This window comes from Trachypithecus francoisi, unplaced genomic scaffold, assembly GCF_009764315.1.
Source record: "Trachypithecus francoisi isolate TF-2019V2 unplaced genomic scaffold, Tfra_2.0 Lachesis_group12, whole genome shotgun sequence".
NCBI lineage: Eukaryota > Metazoa > Chordata > Mammalia > Primates > Cercopithecidae > Trachypithecus > Trachypithecus francoisi.
The window spans coordinates 93,121,908-93,139,194 of record NW_022681457.1 but is presented as its reverse complement, the minus strand read 5'-3'; the positions used below and the strand labels follow the sequence as shown (position 1 = coordinate 93,139,194).

Below are 17,287 nucleotides of genomic sequence, written 5' to 3'. Positions count from 1 at the left end.
GTCTCAAACTTCTGGGCTGAAGTGATCCTCCCACCTCGGCCTCTCAAAATGTTGGAATTATAGGCATGAGCCACCACACCCAGCCTACTTTCTCATTTAATCATCACAGTTATCTTGTTAAACTAGGTGCTGTTATCTCCATCTTAAAAATAGCACAAAGAATCCAGAGGAGGCTGGGTGCGGCGGCTCACGCCTGCAATCCTAGCACTTTGGGAGGCTGAGGCAGGCGGATCACCTGAGGCCAGGAGTTCGAGACTAGCCTGGCCAACATGGTGAAACTCTGTCTCTACTAAAAATACAAAAATTAGCAGGGCTTGGTGGTGTGTACCTGTGGTCCCAGATACACGGGAGACTGAAGCAGGAGAATCACTTGAACCTGGGAGATGGAGGTTGCAGTGAACCAAGATCATACCACTGAACTTTAGTCTGGGCAATCTCAAAAAAAAAAAAAAAGAGAACCCAGAGTAAGTGCTTGCCAAAGGTCACAAGTTGAGCAAGGCACAGAGCTGAGGTCCAGAGTGAGGATCACTGGCTTCTAACCCCTCTCTTAACCACGATTCCAGCATCATTCCTCAACAGACATCCCCAGAACACTCATGGCCACAGCAAGGGTGGGTGCTTGCCAGTCACATTCATCTAGATACAACATTCTGACTACCTGTGTAACTTTTGGCAATTCATTTGGGGGAAAAAAATTCTATGCCTCAGTTTCCTTATCTGTAAAACAGGGATAGTTTATGGTGAGGCTTCAAGGAGACAATGGCTGCAAGGATGGTTACGTTGGATGCATGTCATCCGGACACTGTTCCCTTTGCAGATTCCTGAGGCACATTTGCATATTAAACACTCCATGGAGGCAGGGAGTACGTTCCATTTTGAATCCCCAGTGTCCGACATGGAGGAGGTGCGCATTAAGTACGTGTTGAGTGAATGCACCACTGCTCAGCCTGCTCCTCCCTGCACAGGATTTCGTTGGTGTACTCTGAGATATGGCCTCCCTTCAAGTCCCAGCTCCCAGCAATGGAACATATCACCAGCCCCCGAGCAATTTCCAGGCCTGGGTCAGACCTGGAGCCAGCCACCATCCAGCCCCGCTGGCATCTCCGTGCACCATCAGGGCTTAGAGCAGTGTCTGGCACAGGGAAAATGCCTTGAACATGTCAACTATTTTTATTTATTTATTTATTTATTTATTTATTTATTTAGAGATGTATCACTCTGTCTCCCAGGCTGGAGTGCAGTGGTGCAATCTCAGCTCATCGAAACCTCCGCTTCCTGGGTTCAAGCAATTCTCCTGCCTTAGCCTCCCGAGTAGCTGGATTACAGGCATGTGCCATGAAACCTGGTTAATTCTTATTGTATTTTTAGTAGAGATGGGGTTTTGCCATGTTGGCCAGGCTGGTCTCGAACTCCTGGCCTCAAGTGATCCGCCGACCTCGGCCTCCCAAAGTGCTGGGATTACAGGCATGAGCCACCATGACAGCCCAAACATGTTAATTATTATGCCCTAAATCATTATTCATCCTCTGCTCCCCTCTCCATGGCCAGTGTGTTAGTTCAAGCCTGATGTTTTGTAAGTGTTTACCCAACCTCCCAGAACTAAATGTTCTACCTGCTGTCCTACTGTGGAAGCGAAGTGCAGCCAGAATTGAAATCTAGGCTCAATGACCTACTAGTTGCCTCAGGCAACTTTCTTGACCTCAGTGCCTCAGCTTCCTCCTCTGTGAAATGGATTGAGATGAAATGAGATAACTAAGCACTGGGACTATACAGCCTTGGATGAGTAAGTGCTGTACATCCCTGAGCCTGTTTCTATACTTGAATAAACGAGCTGCTCGGCCTTTCTGGATCCCACCTGGCATGGGGCAGGTACCTGTCAGCAGCAGCCTCGGCTTGGTCTCAAGCGCTGGCACTAGGCGAGGACTCTGGTGCCTGGGACCAGACTCAGCAGTCACTCTTTTCTGCCTCATTCCCCAGCATGTCTTGGCAGGGTTCACACTACATCAGCTCTCACTTATTAATGGGTCACTTTGAAATGACTCTTATGCTTCCCCAAGGAAACTGCAAGCCCTCTGCAGACAGAATCCTGTTTCCTGGCAGTGTGGCAGGAAGCCCTAGACACCCGGCAAATGTGTGGCTGCAAATATGTGGCGTGGGCTCTAGTTCAGTACTTCCAATGGGGTAGAGAGAATTGGGATCCTGGCAGAGACTCCCATCAGCAACAGTGGCTCACTAGAGCAGACTCCCAGCCCACGGTGGCAGGGAGGGTGTGCCAAGGTAGCAGGAGCGGGGAGGGAAGATACGAAATGTATCAAATCATTGGGGCAAGGAGGAGTAGCTTGTAAAAACTTCCCTGTGATGCTGCCCTGCTTCTTCAGGTAAGAATCACTCTCCTAGGAGCTGGGAGCCAGACACACAGACCGTGGTGTCTATGCCACCTAGAGCCTCTGGAAAACATGGCTTGGTATGCAAACCACTGGGAACTGTCCTGAAAGGCGTCAGAAGAAGGCAAAAAGGGCTTTGCATGGGGAAGCCCCAGTCCAGCAATGTCAATTCCTAACTGGGTGGCCTTAGACAAGATACTCCGCCTCTCAGAGCCTCAGCTTGTCCAGCTGTGACTTAGGAATAATAACACTGCCTTCCTTGTGGGGCTTTTTCTATAAGGCTGAAATGAATGAAAGAATGGATGTAAAATAATAATAGTACTTGTCTTCATAATAATGATAGCTAATGCCTTCTAAGCATTTGTCATATAAATAAAATATAATAGTCATGGGCACAATTCTACACACTTCACATGCATTAACTTGTTTAATACTCACAAAAACCCTATGAGTTAGGTGCACTTAGCAGAAGAGGGCAGTGAGACACAGAGAGGTTAAGGAACTTGCCTACCATCACACAGCTAGCACAAGGCAGAGCCGGGATTCAAGTTCAGGCTGCCTGGCTCTGGAATGTACCCTTTATTCACAGTGTCACACAGATCTTGGCTCCTAATGCTCTCCCCTCACTATCTCTGGCTTCCTTGCAATTCCCCAAACACATCAGGCACATTCCCACCTCTGGGCCTTTGCACTGGCTGCTTTCTCTGCCACAAAGCCTCTCCCTCACAGCTTCTCTCCTCATCTCCTTTAAGTTTTGATTCAAACGTCACCTTCCTTTCAGTACATTTTGCAAATACTTCTGCCCTCGTCCCATTTTCTATTCTCACTCCCTGCTTTACCTTTCTCCTTCGTACATATCACTTTCTGACGCACTATATTTTATTTATTTATCTTGCTTATTGTCTGTCTTTCCTACTGAATATAAGCTCCAAGAGGGCAGGGGCTTTTATTTTTAGCCACTACTGTATTCACAGCACTTAAAACAGTGCTGGAAAAATGGCAAATGTGCAAAAACACGTGTTGCATGAATGAGTGTTGAATGCTGCTCCAGAACAGTGGGCCGGGCTCTGTACCAGGGTAAGGGATTTTTATCTGACCCAGATTGTGGGTTCCTCACAGCTGATGCAACAGGGCATTCCTTGAAACCGTGCTGGGAGTGCAGAGCCTGGCCGAGAGGCTCAGTGGGCCCTCCTTGCCACCCGGGTAGGCAGGTGAACAGAGGAGTGAGAAATGGCATGTCTGTGTTTTTAGGGTGGGGGAGAAGTGTCCTTGGGGTCCAGCCTGGAGCAGCCACCCTGACCGCATGAGCTCTGCCACCCAAACTCCTCCTTCTCTTCTCCCCCTTTACCTGCAGCCCGGGCACTCCAGGGGGGCCTGGTGGTCCAGGAATACCCGGTGGACCCTGAGGGAGAGAGGAAAGAGTCAGAGCCAGCAAAGAGCTCTGCCGCATGGCTGAGAGCAGCTGTTTAGGGTGGACAAGCCGTGGGGCGCTGGCGGACAAGAGGACACAAGCGACACACCTGCGGGCCTGGCTGCCAGGAGCTGCCCATCCAAAGTCCCGGAGCACCCTGGGTGGGAGTGGGGGTCGCAAAAGAAGGGGAGAGGTTATAGGCAACGTCTACACCAAGCGCGGGGCTGCGTGGGGAGGCGGATGGCTGGGGTGTGCGGCCCTGCGGAGCCCTTGCACACTGGGCACCAGACGAGGCTGAAGCTGCTCCTCTCCCCTGGGCTGGGGGAAGGCTCTCCCAGTGCCACTTACCGGCATGCCAGAGAAGACGAGGTCTCCTCGAGACGGGCAGGAGCACTCCCCTGGCTCACCCTGAAAAGACAAGAGCCTTTGTGAGACTTGGACGAAGACAAAGGGCCTCTTGAAACGGACATCCGAGAGGCACGGGGCTCTAGACACGGAGAGGCCAGGGTTTCCATCCAGGATCTGCCTCTTATAAGGTTGCCCTTGGGCAACCTGTTCAACCTCTCTGCACCTCAGCCTCCTCGCCTATAAAATGGGAACAGTAATTCCAGGCGCATGAAGTCTCAGGAAGACAAAATGGATTCGTGTATACAGGGGTCCTATCGCATGGAGATTATTCAGCAAACGATGGTCCTGCAGTTACAGTCATCAGTTATAACCTTGTCTGCTGCTGCGCAGGTAATCTCGCCTTCAGTACAACTGCAGCCCCACTCCCCTGGGCCCAGCCTGGCTTCCATGCCCTTCTCTCAGGGGCCCCTCACCTCTCTGCCCTCTCACCACTAGTCCTTCCCAGCTCACTTCCTGCCCCATCCTCTGACTCAGCCCCCATTTGAAAATGCAACTGCCCTCCTAAGGGGGCCTTGGAGTTTTCCAGTCTCCCATAATCCTGGTTGAGTCCCAGACCAGCAACCAGGTGAAGTTAGGGATATGTGGAGCCCCTGAAACCAGGGAGCTGGGGGTAGCAAGGAGCCCAGGATGCCTCCTCCACCCCCTTCCTCCAGTCCAAGGCAGCTTCGTGTGCACAGGCTCCTCTGATTCATGGTGGGAAGGCTGGAGGGGCTGCTAACCCCCCAGAGTATGGGTCACAGGCCCTTGGAACTCACCTTCTCTCCTCGTGGTCCCTTTTCACCCTGCAGGGAAGAAACACAGAAAGGTGAGCAGATAGGGGTGCTGAGGCAGGGCCAGCCATGGCTTCCTGCTGTCCCGAGACACTGTACTCACTGGTGTCCCTCTGGGTCCCGTCTGTCCTTGCTGCCCATCACGGCCCTGAAGGGAGAGAGCCCAGAGTCAGAGGGTGAGACTGGGCAGCGGCCAGCCATCTGGCCTGCTGCAGAAAAGGGCTGTAGGACAAACAGAAGCAGTGCCAGGCTCCTCTGGCACCCAGGGCCCAGGGCCCATGTTCCAGAGGAGGAGACTGAGGTGCCGGACAAGGAAGAAGACTGGCATTTCCTGAGCACATCTGGGTGCCAGCCACCGGGCCAAGTACCCGTCAGGGAACATTGAATGGAATCCCCTCTCCCAGTCCAGCAGGATGGTATTGTTCTGGTTTTCAGGTGAGGAAACTGAGCCTTAAAGAAACTTCATGATAGACCCAGCAGCCAGCTGCAGCCAGGCGTGTGTAGCCTGAAGTCTCTGCTCTCTCCTCTCTCTCTTTAGTGCTTGATACACTTTCTCCCTATCACAAAAGTTGTGTCTGTTGACCTAACTGGGAGAAGGGGATTTCAGCCCCTTTTTTATCCACAAAAAACTGGAGACTTTGAGAAGCTGTCACTTGCCTAAGGTCACACCCCTAGAAAGTGTGCGACTGAGGACGTAAGCCTGCTGGATGGAATTCAGCATGAGGAGAGGTCTGGAACATTCTCCTGGAAAGGAAAGCAGCTTGGACAACGGCATGGAGTCTGCTCAGGCCAGGAGAGGCCAGCCTGGCCACGCAGGGTGTTCCCATAGCTCCTTCATGTGGGCTCCTCCACCTTCACACTTGGGACTTGAAGCTCCCTGAGGACCTGGCCTACGTCTGTCCTTCCGCCCCGGGGCTCCCTGGGACAGGCAGGAATCCTGGCTGTCCAGCTCTGCGGGGCAATAGAGACTGGCTGTGTGGACTTGGGCGAGTCCCCGCCCGCTTTGGACGTTGGTGTACTCTCCTATCAGTGAATCCCAAACTGGAACTAGAATTTCTCCAGGGATCCGCAAAGATAGAAGAGGATACAGTTCACTGGGCTATTTTTAACATTACCAAAAGCCCAAGACAAATTACGCATTTGCCCACCACCTGACATGGAACAGACTGGCTGAAAGGTAGCATGCCTTTGATTTAGGCTGCAATTAGATTATCTGGTAAAATTCTAGCGGGTTCATGTGGAGTAGAAGCTGACGACTATACAGGTCTTTGATGACTAAAAATGAGAAAATGCACTTATGATTACTTAATCCGTGCAATTTGTTCAATAGACACGTCTTTTAAAACATGGGAGCCACTGGGGGAATAGTACAAAGGGAGGGTCTTTCCAATTACACTGGAAGTAGTTGCTGGTCTGGATCTGTGCTGTCTGATACCGTAGTCCATAGCCACATGGGGCTATTTAAATTTAAATTAATTAAAATTAAATGTCACTTAAAATTGAGTTCCTCAGTCACACTAGCCGCATTGCAGGTGCGCTCAACAGCCACCTGTGGTTGTGCTGAACACAGCGTTTCCATCCTCATAGACAGTTGTACTGGGCAGCACCGGTTCACATGTCCCTAATGACTAGGGATGGGCTTTGAGTCAGACAGGCCTAGGTTGAAGTCCGTGGCTCTGCCTCCTCACCCTCTGACCTTCAATTTCCTGATCTATGAAGTGAGTTCCCTTACAGGGCTGATGTGAGGATGACATGAATTTCTGTGTTTAGAGCTTAGCACAGGACCTCAGCATGATCACTGCTCAAAAAATGGTGGTGAACATTATTGTATTATTCAAGCATTCCCTTAAAGGAGTGAGGTCTTCCTTGTCTGAGGCTGGGCTGCGGCCTCTCTCCTCCCATCCCCTGTGCTGCTGGGATGGGCAGGGTCAGCTCCATGCCCTCTTCCCAGCAGAAACATCCTTGGTTCCAGCAACACCACCAGAATGGAGCACAGAGAAGACTTACCGGAGGCCCAGAGACACTGGCCCCAGGAGGTCCCATGGGTCCGGTGGCTCCTTTTACCCCTGGAGATCCCTGTGTAAGAGAGGGTACAAAGGTTGCAGGGGCAGAATTGGAAGCCAGCTACAACCCAACAGGTAAGACACATCCCGACAGGTCTTGGGCAGTCCTCTGATAGGCATCACTTGGCCCCCGTGTCCCCTGTGCCTGGTGCTGGGACACTCTGGAATACTGCAGGCCCAATGCCCATGGAGGCAGAGGCTCACCTGGGCACCCTTCTCTCCAGTGGGGCCAGGTGGTCCCCGAGGTCCCGGAAGTCCCTGCAGATGGAAGCACAGTTAGTTAACCCATATCCTAGAACGGCCCCCTCGCCTGCTATCCTCCTCTAGGACTCAGGCAGACGTACCTGAATGCCAGGCAAACCCGGGGCTCCAGGCTCCCCCTGCAAGTCAGAAAGGGCAGACTAGCACACAGCAGCCACAGCCAACCTGTTCCTCTGGCCCTGCCACACCGGCAGACCTGGTCTGGGTGGGGCATCTACCAGCCCAAATTCAGAAGAGCTCCCCAAGGAGACCCTGAGGGTCAGAGAGGCTGGGGTCAAAGGCAAGTCCCTGACAGAAGCAACAGCAGGCCAGGGTTATGGCCTGACTCCTGGCCCCAGAACTAAGTCCTGTGCATCTGGGGGCAGGCAGAGCCCTGCAGTTTGGGAGTGGATGGAATTAGGTAGTTGGTTAATAGAAGTGTTGAAGGGACAGGCAAAGGCAAGGCTAGAGACTCACCTGGGGTCCCTGGACTCCCCTTCCTAGAGGCCCTGGCTCTCCCTGAAGAGGCGGAAGGACAGTCCCTGGCTCGAGATGCCCCAGTAACCCTTCACCCTTCTCCCCAGTCCCTTCTCCCCCAGCTTCTCCCTGCCCTGCACCCTGCCTCCATTTCCCCCTCCAGGCCCATTGGCCCCATGGATCTGTCTATCCCACCCCCTGCCCTCATGTAGCTGCAGCCCAGGGCCCCAAGACTCACACATACCTGCATGCCCTTCAGACCTGGGGGCCCTTGAACTCCTGGTAGACCGGGTTGGCCCTAAAAGGCACAAGGTGGCCCATGGAGTCCCTGCAGGGGAAAGGGGGACAGGAGGGAAAGGAGGCAAAGCCCAGGCAGGGAAGGGCCAGAGGGCAGGCAACTCACGGGTTTACCAGGTCGGCCCACGCCTTCGGGACCCGGTTCTCCTTTGGGGCCGGGCTGCCCAGGCCGTCCTGCCACGTCAGTCACTGTCCCCTGCAGGCTGGGGCAGGCAGTGCAGCCATCACCCTGGTCAGAGATGGGTACAGCCTGGAGCCCAGGAGCCAGCGCTGGCACCCAGGCCAGGACGTCCTGCACCCCTCTGAACACTCTGCCCCTTGAATGCTCCCACCTCAGCCTGAGAAATCAAAACAGGCCCCTGACACTCCTAGCAGAGGAGAAGCCCCGAGGAGCCTCCACTCAGTGACTCTGACAGCCATTAAGGCCCCAGCTGGCCCTGCAGTCCTTCCCTCTCTAGTGCGCCACCTGATTTTTTTATGCAGCAAACTCCCCTGACCCCAACCACCCCACTTGACTAACCTTTTCTCCTTTTGGCCCTGCAGGGCCCCGAACTCCAGGCTCTCCTGACAGTCCTGGCCGCCCTGTGGTTCCTGGCGTTCCAGGGTCTCCGGGATTCCCAGCATCACCCTGTTAGGAGCGGAGTTCAAGGAAGGCAAGGCCGGCCCAGCCGGGGGCAAGTTGCGCCCGGGACCAGCAGGCACTCACGGTCCTTTGCTGGGGCTGAGGGTTGGGGGCTAGGGAAGGAGGAAAAGGAGGCAAGGAGGGGATCTGAGAGGATACTGTGCCCACCCCCATGCCCACAGAGGCCCTCTCACCTTCTGCCCCTTCAGTCCACGTTCTCCAGCCTTGCCCTGAAGATAAAGAATTTACAGCGCCTGCTCACTCATACCAGCCACCCTGAAGTGCCTGGGACCACATCAGTCCGGGGCATACAACAGTAAATAAACAAAACGAAATCTCTGCTTTCGTGCTAGTGAAGCCATCTTGCCCAGGGTCAGAGGAGAGATTTGTGCCAGACTCCTTGCCTGGGTGACATGGGCAAATTAGCTCATCTGTCTCTGTACCTTAGTTTCTTCAGCTGTCAAATGGGGATGATAAAAATAGTATAGGCTTCTGCCCTATAGGGATCCTGTGAGGTTAGACAAGCTAATATGTTGTGTGCAGCAGTGCCTGGCACATAGTGTCCACTGTGGCAGTGCTGGCCGCTCCTATGAAAGCAGTAACAGTGATTATAACCACAGTGGTAACTGCCATTTCCCCAGTGCCCATGGTGTGCTGCTAAGCACTTCACACACGTCATTACTAGGCTTTACTCTGTGCAAGAAACAGAGGTGGAGAGAAGGTGACTTACTCAAGTCAAAGACTTAGTAAGAGGCAAAGCTAAGATTGGAACCCAGGTCTCTCTGGTCCTAGGATGGCGCTCTTTCTGCCCACTCTGCCATACTCTGTCCCAGGATAAAGAGCAGAGACCTGTGAGGGCAGCTCCTTCTGGAGACAGAGGCTCTGACCCCGCCACACCCTCCCCACTACCCCCAAATGCCCAGGGAGTCAAGAGACCCAGGCAGGACCCCTCCCCTGTCCTAAGCCCCGCCTGCATCCCCCCTCCAGAGGCCCCTGCCTATATCCCACCTCACCTGTTTTCCTGGCAAGCCAAAGCCTGGAGGCCCAGGTTCCCCCTTCTCTCCGGATGGGCCAGGCGAGGCCACCACACGGACATCCCCATCCTGAAGGTTGGACAGGGCTGGGCACGGCTCACAGGGCTCCCCCTGCCAGGCAAGGACATTGGGTTAGGGGGTCCTCCAGACCCTAGTGCACTTGAGCCAGGTTTGGAATCTAGGGCTGGAGAATGTCACTGGGTCTGACACTGCACCTCTGCTGGGTGAGGGGTTATCTCGGGAAAGATGAAGGGAGAGCAAGAAAGAAACAAAGGTGGAGCTGAGTGATCAGGGGTCTCGTGCCTTGCCAAGGAGTCAGACTCTGCCTAACAGACAGCAAGGAGCCCCGGAGGGTTTGAAGTCGAGCAAGACGAGTGTCTGTCTAGGAAGCTCACCCAGGCTGCAGCACGGAGAATGTCCCCAGACTCACCTTCGCCCCTTTGATGCCTACTGGTCCCACTGGTCCTGGTGGCCCCTGCATGTTAAGACGCTCCAGGTAATGCCCAGCAGCTGCCAGGGCCATGCCTGTCAGCCCCTCCCACCTTGTCCTCTCCCAAGCTGTTGCCATCCCAAACATACTTACTGGACTGCCAGCTGGCCCTGCCTCCCCGAAGTTACCCTGAGAGAAAGCACAAAAGCCATGATTAAAGAGGGGATGCGGTCTAGGTGCCAGAGCAATCGCAAACCCAAAACTATAAAAGCAGCCCCTTTGGATGTCCAGACTACCCTCTCATGTCCAGAGAGGAAGAGGGCTTTCTCCAAGGTCCCCAAGGGAGTCTGTAACCAGCCAGTGGCTAGAAGCCCTATTCCTGGCCCCAGCCTCACCTCATGGAATCCAGTCCACCCTCAGCCCTGGCTCAGAGCACAAAAATCATGAATGCATTTTTCCAACAGCCTTTCATTGGACACCTTTACACACGGAGCACTGGGCTGAGGCAGTGGGTAGACAGCAGTGAGCAGCACAAACAGTAATGCCTGTTGAGCTTGCACATGCAGAACTTTCTAAATCATTTTAAACAGTGGTGAGTACTATGAAGGAAATCAACAAGGTGATGAGACAGAGTAAGTGGAGGTGGTCAGAGAGGTGTTAACCCTGATTATTACCAGAAGAATGAGAATAAGGTCATCCAATGAAAGAATAGGGGGAGGGTAGAAAGGAAAAACATTCTAGATGTTTCTAGTGGGAACCACAAGTACAAAATCTGACAGGTGGGAGTAGTCCAGACATATTCCATGATGGAAAGAAGGTCCACATGGCTGAAGCACGGTAAACCAGAAGAGAAGGGGAAGAAGTGGATGAATGTGGGAAGGATGGGGGCTAGGGCATCCGGGGTCCTGTGAGGCACAGCAGAGCTATAGTAGAAAGTAAGTCACAGAGGGACTGTAAGGAGGGAAATACTGATTCTTCTACAAAGCCACATTAAACTACCGGATGAAGGCCGGGCACGATGGCTCACACCTGTAATCCCAGCACTTTGGGAGGCCAAGGAGGGTAGATCACTTGAGGTCAGGAGTTTGAGACCAGCCTGGCCAACATGGCAAAACCCCGTCTCTACGAAAACTACAAAAATTAGCTGAGTGTGATGGTGCACAGCTGTAATCCCAGCAAATCGGGAGGCTGAGGCAGGAGAATCGCTTGAACCTGGGAGGCGGAGGTTGCAGTGAGCAGAGATCATGCCACTGCACTCTAGCCTGGGCAACAGAGTGAGACTCAGTCTCAAAAAAAACTACCAGATGAAAACTGGACTGCTGCAGGGCTGCAGTGGCCATGGGCAGGCCAGAGGAGGTTCCACCATGCAGGAGAGAGGCCATGGGAACGCAGATTACCATGGCAGTGGTGGACGTGGAGAGAAGTGGAGGAGTGAGAGAACCCTCATGGGCAGAACTGTCAGGGCTCCCTGGGGGGCTAGAGGGAGGAGGGGACAGTGTCAGGAGTGGAGGACCTGAGGACGACCATAAGGGTGGGCTTTGAGGGGCTGGCTATGAGCTGATGACTGAGATGGGGAAGCTGGGAAGAGGCGGCAGGCGGGGTGGGGGTGCAGAGGCCCCACATGCAATGTGACACGTGGGCTTCCCCTGTTAGGGTTGAGTCTGCACACATACTTCAGTGTTTCTCACACTTGAACATTCGTACACCCACAGAGCCCCTCATTTGGGTAACACTGCATTAGAAGTTCAAGCCTGCCGTTTGTCTCCATGCAATCATAAATAGATACGCTAACACAGGCACTGAAATTGACCCAGCAGCGTAATGAAGATTACAGTCTCTGGAGCCAGGCTTCCTGGGTTCAATCCCAGCTCTGCATCCAATCACCTGTGTAACTGTGGGCAATTTACTTGGCCTTTCTGTGCCTCCGTTTCCTCATCTGTGAAATGGGAATAAGGGAGCACCTACCCCATAAAATCTGGGAGGACAAAACAAGTGAACACACTTACAAGATTTGGAATAGTGCCCGGCACATAATAAGCAATAAAGAAGTGTTACATATTGTCAGTATTATAAGGTAATCTTGAATGTGCTTAATAGTTTTAGAATATCATCACACCTACACTAAGGAATTCTCTTACAGAACATGAGGGCTCTCAGAAATAAATTCTTTGACTCCAGTCTGCAAAACACTAGTAAATTAATTTTACTGTGAATGTACCGTCTGAATCTCTTGTTTATATTACCCTTATTCCCTGCCCGCGCCGCTCCTCCCCTGCCTCCCTGCCTAGAAACCCAGTGTCCCTGACATCTAACCCAGGTCTCACCTTCTCTCCTTTCAGGCCTGGCAACCCAGCTCTCCCCTGAAAAACAACCAAGAGAGAGTCTCAGCATCTCCCCACTCCCACCTCTCTAGGCTCCCCGGGTCCCAGTGTCCAACCAGAAAGAGAAAAGTAAGATAGGAATTGTGTCCTTCAGGTAGCTGGACAGTTTCTTCAGTTAGACAACTGAAGCCAGAGGTGCTAAGAGGTAGTTCCAGGGCAAGGAGCATGGGGCAGCACAGGGACGGAGGGAGGGATGAGGAGACAGGCCTGGGACACCTGCCTCTTCCCCTCCCTCCTGATCCTTGCCCTGAGACTTGGGATCTGAAAAGCCAAGGAGATCACCAGTATGGCAAGGATGGGCTGAACTGGGCTGGACTGGGAGAAAGTAGTCACTCACCGGAAGGCCAGGCAGACCAAAGCCAGGGGAGCCTACATCTCCACTGGTCCCTGTGGAGGATGCAAGATGCTGGGCCCCTACAACCGAGCTGCAGGACAAGCAGGACTCCCCCTGGGTAAAGAAGAGGAAGGATCAGAAATACTCCCAGGTAGGCAGAGGAGGGCAACCAGGAGAGCGGAGTTCCCTCACCTTCTCTCCTTTGATGCCTTGGATGCCAGGGTCTCCCTGCAGGGAAAGAAAGGTTTGTGGGCTGAGATAGGGCATGATGGGGCACCACCAAACTCCCTGGCAATATGTGAGGACAGCAACGTCACACACGCAAACCGTCCAAACACCTAGGGGTCCCACAGGGTTCAAGGCTAGCACCCCAGAGGCAGGGTTCATCAACCCACATAACAAGCAGGAGCGTGGCGGGGGAGGGAATGAGGCCAGGTTAAGTTACCCCAGTGGAAAGTTCCCGCACATACCCTATCACCTTTTTGTCCGACAGCTTTCGGGTGGTCCTGAAAGAAGGGGTCTGTGAGAGAGGGGGCTCACCCAGTCCTGCTCAATCCTTTCCTGCACCCCCAAAACACACCCAATCCTAGGACACAGCCTCACTCACAATAAAGGTGGGATCCCTCCCAGCTTGCCCAAAAGGCATCCTAGAGTCTCCTGGAAAGCCCTGGGAGGTTGCCATGGAGACCTGAGGTGGCACTCTAGCCCAGCCCTGAGCTCTGTGGTTCAGACCCCTTAACACCATAAGAGCCTAGACTCTCTGCCCATAATCTCTCTGTAGCCACGAGAAATACACAGTCCCTCTGCCCAACTCCTCTCTATGATCATGCCCCCAGGTTTCTTTGTGTGTTGGGGGAGGTCCCTCTGTGGTCACCCTGGGCACTCACCCTGGCTGGTACAGGATCACCAGGCTCCCCTTTGGGCCCTGGCTTTCCAGGGAGTCCGACAAAGCTCTGGAACCCTTCAGGCAGTGTTGGGCACACTTCACAGGGATCACCCTAGCAGAACGGAAAGGCAATAAGTGGACAGGGTGGGGCTGAGACCCTGGGGAAGGCAAGGAGCCTCTTGCACATACCAGCCCTAGACGTTGGGTCCGCCAGAACCCCACCCCCAACATCAAAGTGGACAGCAGGAATGCCGCTGGGGCTTCCTGTTCAACTGACTCATGCATTCACCACAAGATTCCAGGGCGGCACAGAACTACATCCTCGCTGTAAGCCTTGAAACATGACTGCGTCCCACTGACAGACATGGAAACTTGGGCTCAGAGACAAGCTAATTGACTTGGCCCTTTCATAACCATGTGTGTGGTGGAGGCAGGGTTTGAACCCAGCTCACCCCCAAGCCAGGTTCTTTATGTACTTGTTGCACATGGACATCAGAGGAAGAAAGGGTGGGGGTCCCCTGAGGAATGTCAGCACCCCTATGCCTAGGGCCTTGATGGTCACTGTCATTTGCAGAGAGGGGGTCCCATTCCCACCCCGATCTGGGCAGCCAGGCCTGGGACTCACCTTCTCTCCCTTCACACCTGGTTTCCCCTGTTAGAAAAGAGGCAATGGGCATCAGTGCCAGGGCAGAGGGCTGGTGTGCCAACGGAGGGCTGGAGGACCTAGCCCCTCCCTCCAGAGGTCTTGGAAGAGCGACCCTCCCCGACTGGATTGAAGTCACTCACAGGTTTCCCACCAGGGCCTTCCTTTCCTGGGATCCCAGAGCTGCCCTGTGGTCAGAATAAAGGATAAGGGGGTCGCCTCCTGGCCAATGCGACCTCGGTGCATTCCCCTTTCCCCACCCGTGCCCCTCTGTGATGGCAGAACATTCTTTGCCAAATCTCCCCATCGCCATTTGTCCCATTTCCTCGGTTCCTGTTGCCTGCCCTCCATGTCTAACCCAAGTCATTCCGGGTTTCAAAGGAAGAGAGAAAATGAGGCCTCTGTGTGCCCCTTCACTGTGCACAGGTTGGGAGGTGATCCACGCCACCCCAGGGAAACCACAGCATCACACACAGAAATGTCCAGAGCTTTCTGCACATCCAGGCACAAGGCCCTAAAATGAGCTTGGGCCCTCCAGCAAAGTCCACTTTGGTCTTTACAACACTTAGACCTGCCCATCCCTATACCCGGAACACAGGCTAAGGTTTCGACCTCAGTGAGCACCGGGATGGGGACAGGACACTCCCCGCCAAGGGGCCTGGCCAAGCCGAGCCCAGCCTCCTCCTCCAAAGGCCCGGCCTCCTCCCTGGGACTTGTTCCCCTGTGGGAAGCTGCCCCAGACCCTTCTCCTGTCTCCTTCTGTCAAGCATGGAGCTCCCCACGTGACCGCACTCCCATCTATGCTTACCTTGTCTCCCTTAGGGCCTGGTGGGCCACCTGGATCCCCCTGAGGGCAGAAACAGAGTCAAGTGGAAGTTTCCAGGGACCTCTCACCACAGTGAGATCTTCTACCCTCACCCTCTCCTCCAGCCAGGACTCCTGGGACAGAGCCTTATCTTCCCCGCTTCGTTCCCTGGCCAGAGTGGGAGAGGGTCTCTGAGAAAAACACAGCAGCAGGAGAAGCAAGGAGGTACTCACCGGGGTCCCAGGCAGTCCTATCCCAGGGGGTCCAGGGAGGCCGGGGGGTCCAGGCTCTCCTGCCAGCCCCTCAGGCCCAACAAAGCCAGGGTCTCCCTGGCACAGACATAAGGTGGGCATCAGAGACCTGCCACCCCAGCCCTGTCACCCCATCTCCACCCCACAAACATCCACAACTCACCTTCTGCCCTTTGGGCCCAATGACACAGATCTCTCCTGGCCGGCCCTGTCGGGGGATAAGGGGGAGGGTGTACAAACAGCCCTGAGGCCTGGCTATCATGCACGCTAATCATGTGAGATTACGGGATCAGGTTGTCGTTAGTTTTTGGGCTGTGAGTGTTAGTAGTACTATGTTTAGTGAGTATTATGTTTCAGTGCACCCACTGGGAGAGGTGAATGCCCACCTGTCCCACCCTCCCCGCCCCCTCCCCCAAACCAGAGCCCACCCTGGTGCCCTGAGGTCAGCACATTGTCAACCTTAGGGTGTTAGAGGTTCGGGGCTCTGAGGCTGGGAGTAAGGAGGCCTGGGCTCAGGTCCTTTTCTGTCCCCGCTTTTGCCTCCTGGGGCACAGCCTCTCCCCACCCTGTGTAAGCAAGGGGAGGCGGCTGGATTCCGAAGGTTAAATCCCAGCATTCTCAGACCTCGTGCTGGGGGTTGTGGTGGGGAAGGGGGTCCCAGGCACCTACGTCCCGGCCTGGCTTTCCCGGCACACCCTTGAGGCCTCCGTCGCCCTTCTCGCCTTTCTGGCCCTGGGGAAGGAAGAAGCACAGTGACCAGGATGAGGGAAAGGCCTGGGACAGCTGGGCAGCTCCATCTGGGGGAGGGACAACTGCCTTCTAGACCCCTGGTCTCTGTCTCGCCTGAGAGTGAGTGGCTTCAATCACCACGGGAGGGTAGACAACAGGAAGAACTTCCAGACCAGCCAGGCCACTCACTGGGGGAATCTGTGGCATTTCCCTCCAGGTCGGTTGGGTATTTGGACAAGGCAGGATGACTAAGGCGGGGGAGGTGGGTCCTGCCAGCTCTGTGCCCACTGACATCCTCTCCTAAGAGAACCCCGATTCCTCCTTGCTCATGGCGGTAGAGCCTGCAGACCTCCCTGGAACCCGCCCCTCCAAATCCAGGCTTGTTACCTTCTCGCCTGTTGAGCCTGGGAGTCCTGAGGGTCCCTGAGATGAGGAGGGGAGACAAAGGAAAGGAGGGGAGGAAGGGAGGGTAAGGCTGGACCCTGGACCCACCACCCCTGCCCTATCCCTGGTCCCACACTCACCAGAGCTCCTGACTCCCCCTTCTCTCCCTTTGGGCCTTCTGCACACTGAACAGGGGAACATGGTGTTGAGTGGGGGCAGAGGGTTACCTGATGGGCTGCCAAGCACACAGCCCCTCCCCAGGGGCTGGCCCCATATTGGCCCTGAAGCAGGCATCACCTCCAAGTCTTACCTGAAGTGGGGCCTCCGGGGAGATTCGAACACAGTCATTGCCCTGAGGGTAGGGAACAAGGGATCAGGGGTGGGAACTCTGGGGAAGTCCCCTAGACGTGTTGTGAGGAGGATCAGCCTGGGAACCCCATAGTCCTAAGTATCCCTAGAAAAGAGGGGCTTCCACACCTGAACCCCTAGAAAGACCCTGGCCCTCATCCCACTCCCCTGATCTGGGCCAGGCTGCAGGCTTTCTGCTGGGATGATGAGATGATGGTTCACATCCCACCTCACCCCAGGGCACAGCTGGCAAAGGTCCTGCCACGGGCAGGGCTGACACACTTACCCGTGCTCCCTTCTCTCCCTTGGAGCCTGGTGGACCAGGCAGGCCCCGCTCACCTTTCCCTCCCTGAGAGTGAAAGCAGAATGGAAGCTAGGACCAGAGGGGCA

The 17,287-nt window shown here is 54.5% G+C and overlaps 1 protein-coding gene across 10 annotated transcripts in view; it reads right to left on the bottom strand.

Annotated features, from left to right (window-relative positions):
• COL16A1 (collagen type XVI alpha 1 chain) overlaps window positions 1–17,287 on the bottom strand; it is a 51,532-nt gene that overhangs the window by 23,278 nt on the left and 10,967 nt on the right. For 6 of the 10 annotated variants that reach the window (XM_033227360.1, XM_033227369.1, XM_033227363.1 and 3 more), the window contains 31 exons: window positions 17,184–17,246; window positions 16,860–16,901; window positions 16,690–16,734; window positions 16,553–16,588; window positions 16,106–16,168; window positions 15,600–15,644; window positions 15,419–15,514; window positions 15,189–15,227; window positions 14,524–14,568; window positions 14,363–14,389; window positions 13,739–13,849; window positions 13,322–13,357; window positions 13,044–13,079; window positions 12,855–12,965; window positions 12,461–12,496; window positions 10,290–10,325; window positions 10,137–10,181; window positions 9,686–9,817; window positions 8,867–8,902; window positions 8,571–8,678; window positions 8,157–8,279; window positions 7,998–8,051; window positions 7,754–7,795; window positions 7,381–7,416; window positions 7,241–7,294; window positions 6,981–7,049; window positions 5,077–5,121; window positions 4,959–4,985; window positions 4,144–4,203; window positions 3,905–3,952; window positions 3,733–3,786 (listed from right to left, as the gene is read on the bottom strand). In XM_033227360.1, the coding sequence (XP_033083251.1) occupies window positions 3,733–3,786; window positions 3,905–3,952; window positions 4,144–4,203; window positions 4,959–4,985; window positions 5,077–5,121; window positions 6,981–7,049; window positions 7,241–7,294; window positions 7,381–7,416; window positions 7,754–7,795; window positions 7,998–8,051; window positions 8,157–8,279; window positions 8,571–8,678; window positions 8,867–8,902; window positions 9,686–9,817; window positions 10,137–10,181; window positions 10,290–10,325; window positions 12,461–12,496; window positions 12,855–12,965; window positions 13,044–13,079; window positions 13,322–13,357; window positions 13,739–13,849; window positions 14,363–14,389; window positions 14,524–14,568; window positions 15,189–15,227; window positions 15,419–15,514; window positions 15,600–15,644; window positions 16,106–16,168; window positions 16,553–16,588; window positions 16,690–16,734; window positions 16,860–16,901; window positions 17,184–17,246 (1,800 nt within the window). The remainder of the gene's footprint in view (window positions 1–3,732; window positions 3,787–3,904; window positions 3,953–4,143; window positions 4,204–4,958; window positions 4,986–5,076; window positions 5,122–6,980; window positions 7,050–7,240; window positions 7,295–7,380; window positions 7,417–7,753; window positions 7,796–7,997; window positions 8,052–8,156; window positions 8,280–8,570; window positions 8,679–8,866; window positions 8,903–9,685; window positions 9,818–10,136; window positions 10,182–10,289; window positions 10,326–12,460; window positions 12,497–12,854; window positions 12,966–13,043; window positions 13,080–13,321; window positions 13,358–13,738; window positions 13,850–14,362; window positions 14,390–14,523; window positions 14,569–15,188; window positions 15,228–15,418; window positions 15,515–15,599; window positions 15,645–16,105; window positions 16,169–16,552; window positions 16,589–16,689; window positions 16,735–16,859; window positions 16,902–17,183; window positions 17,247–17,287) is intronic. The other 4 variants (XM_033227370.1, XM_033227364.1, XM_033227367.1 and 1 more) reach the window with 1 other exon arrangement.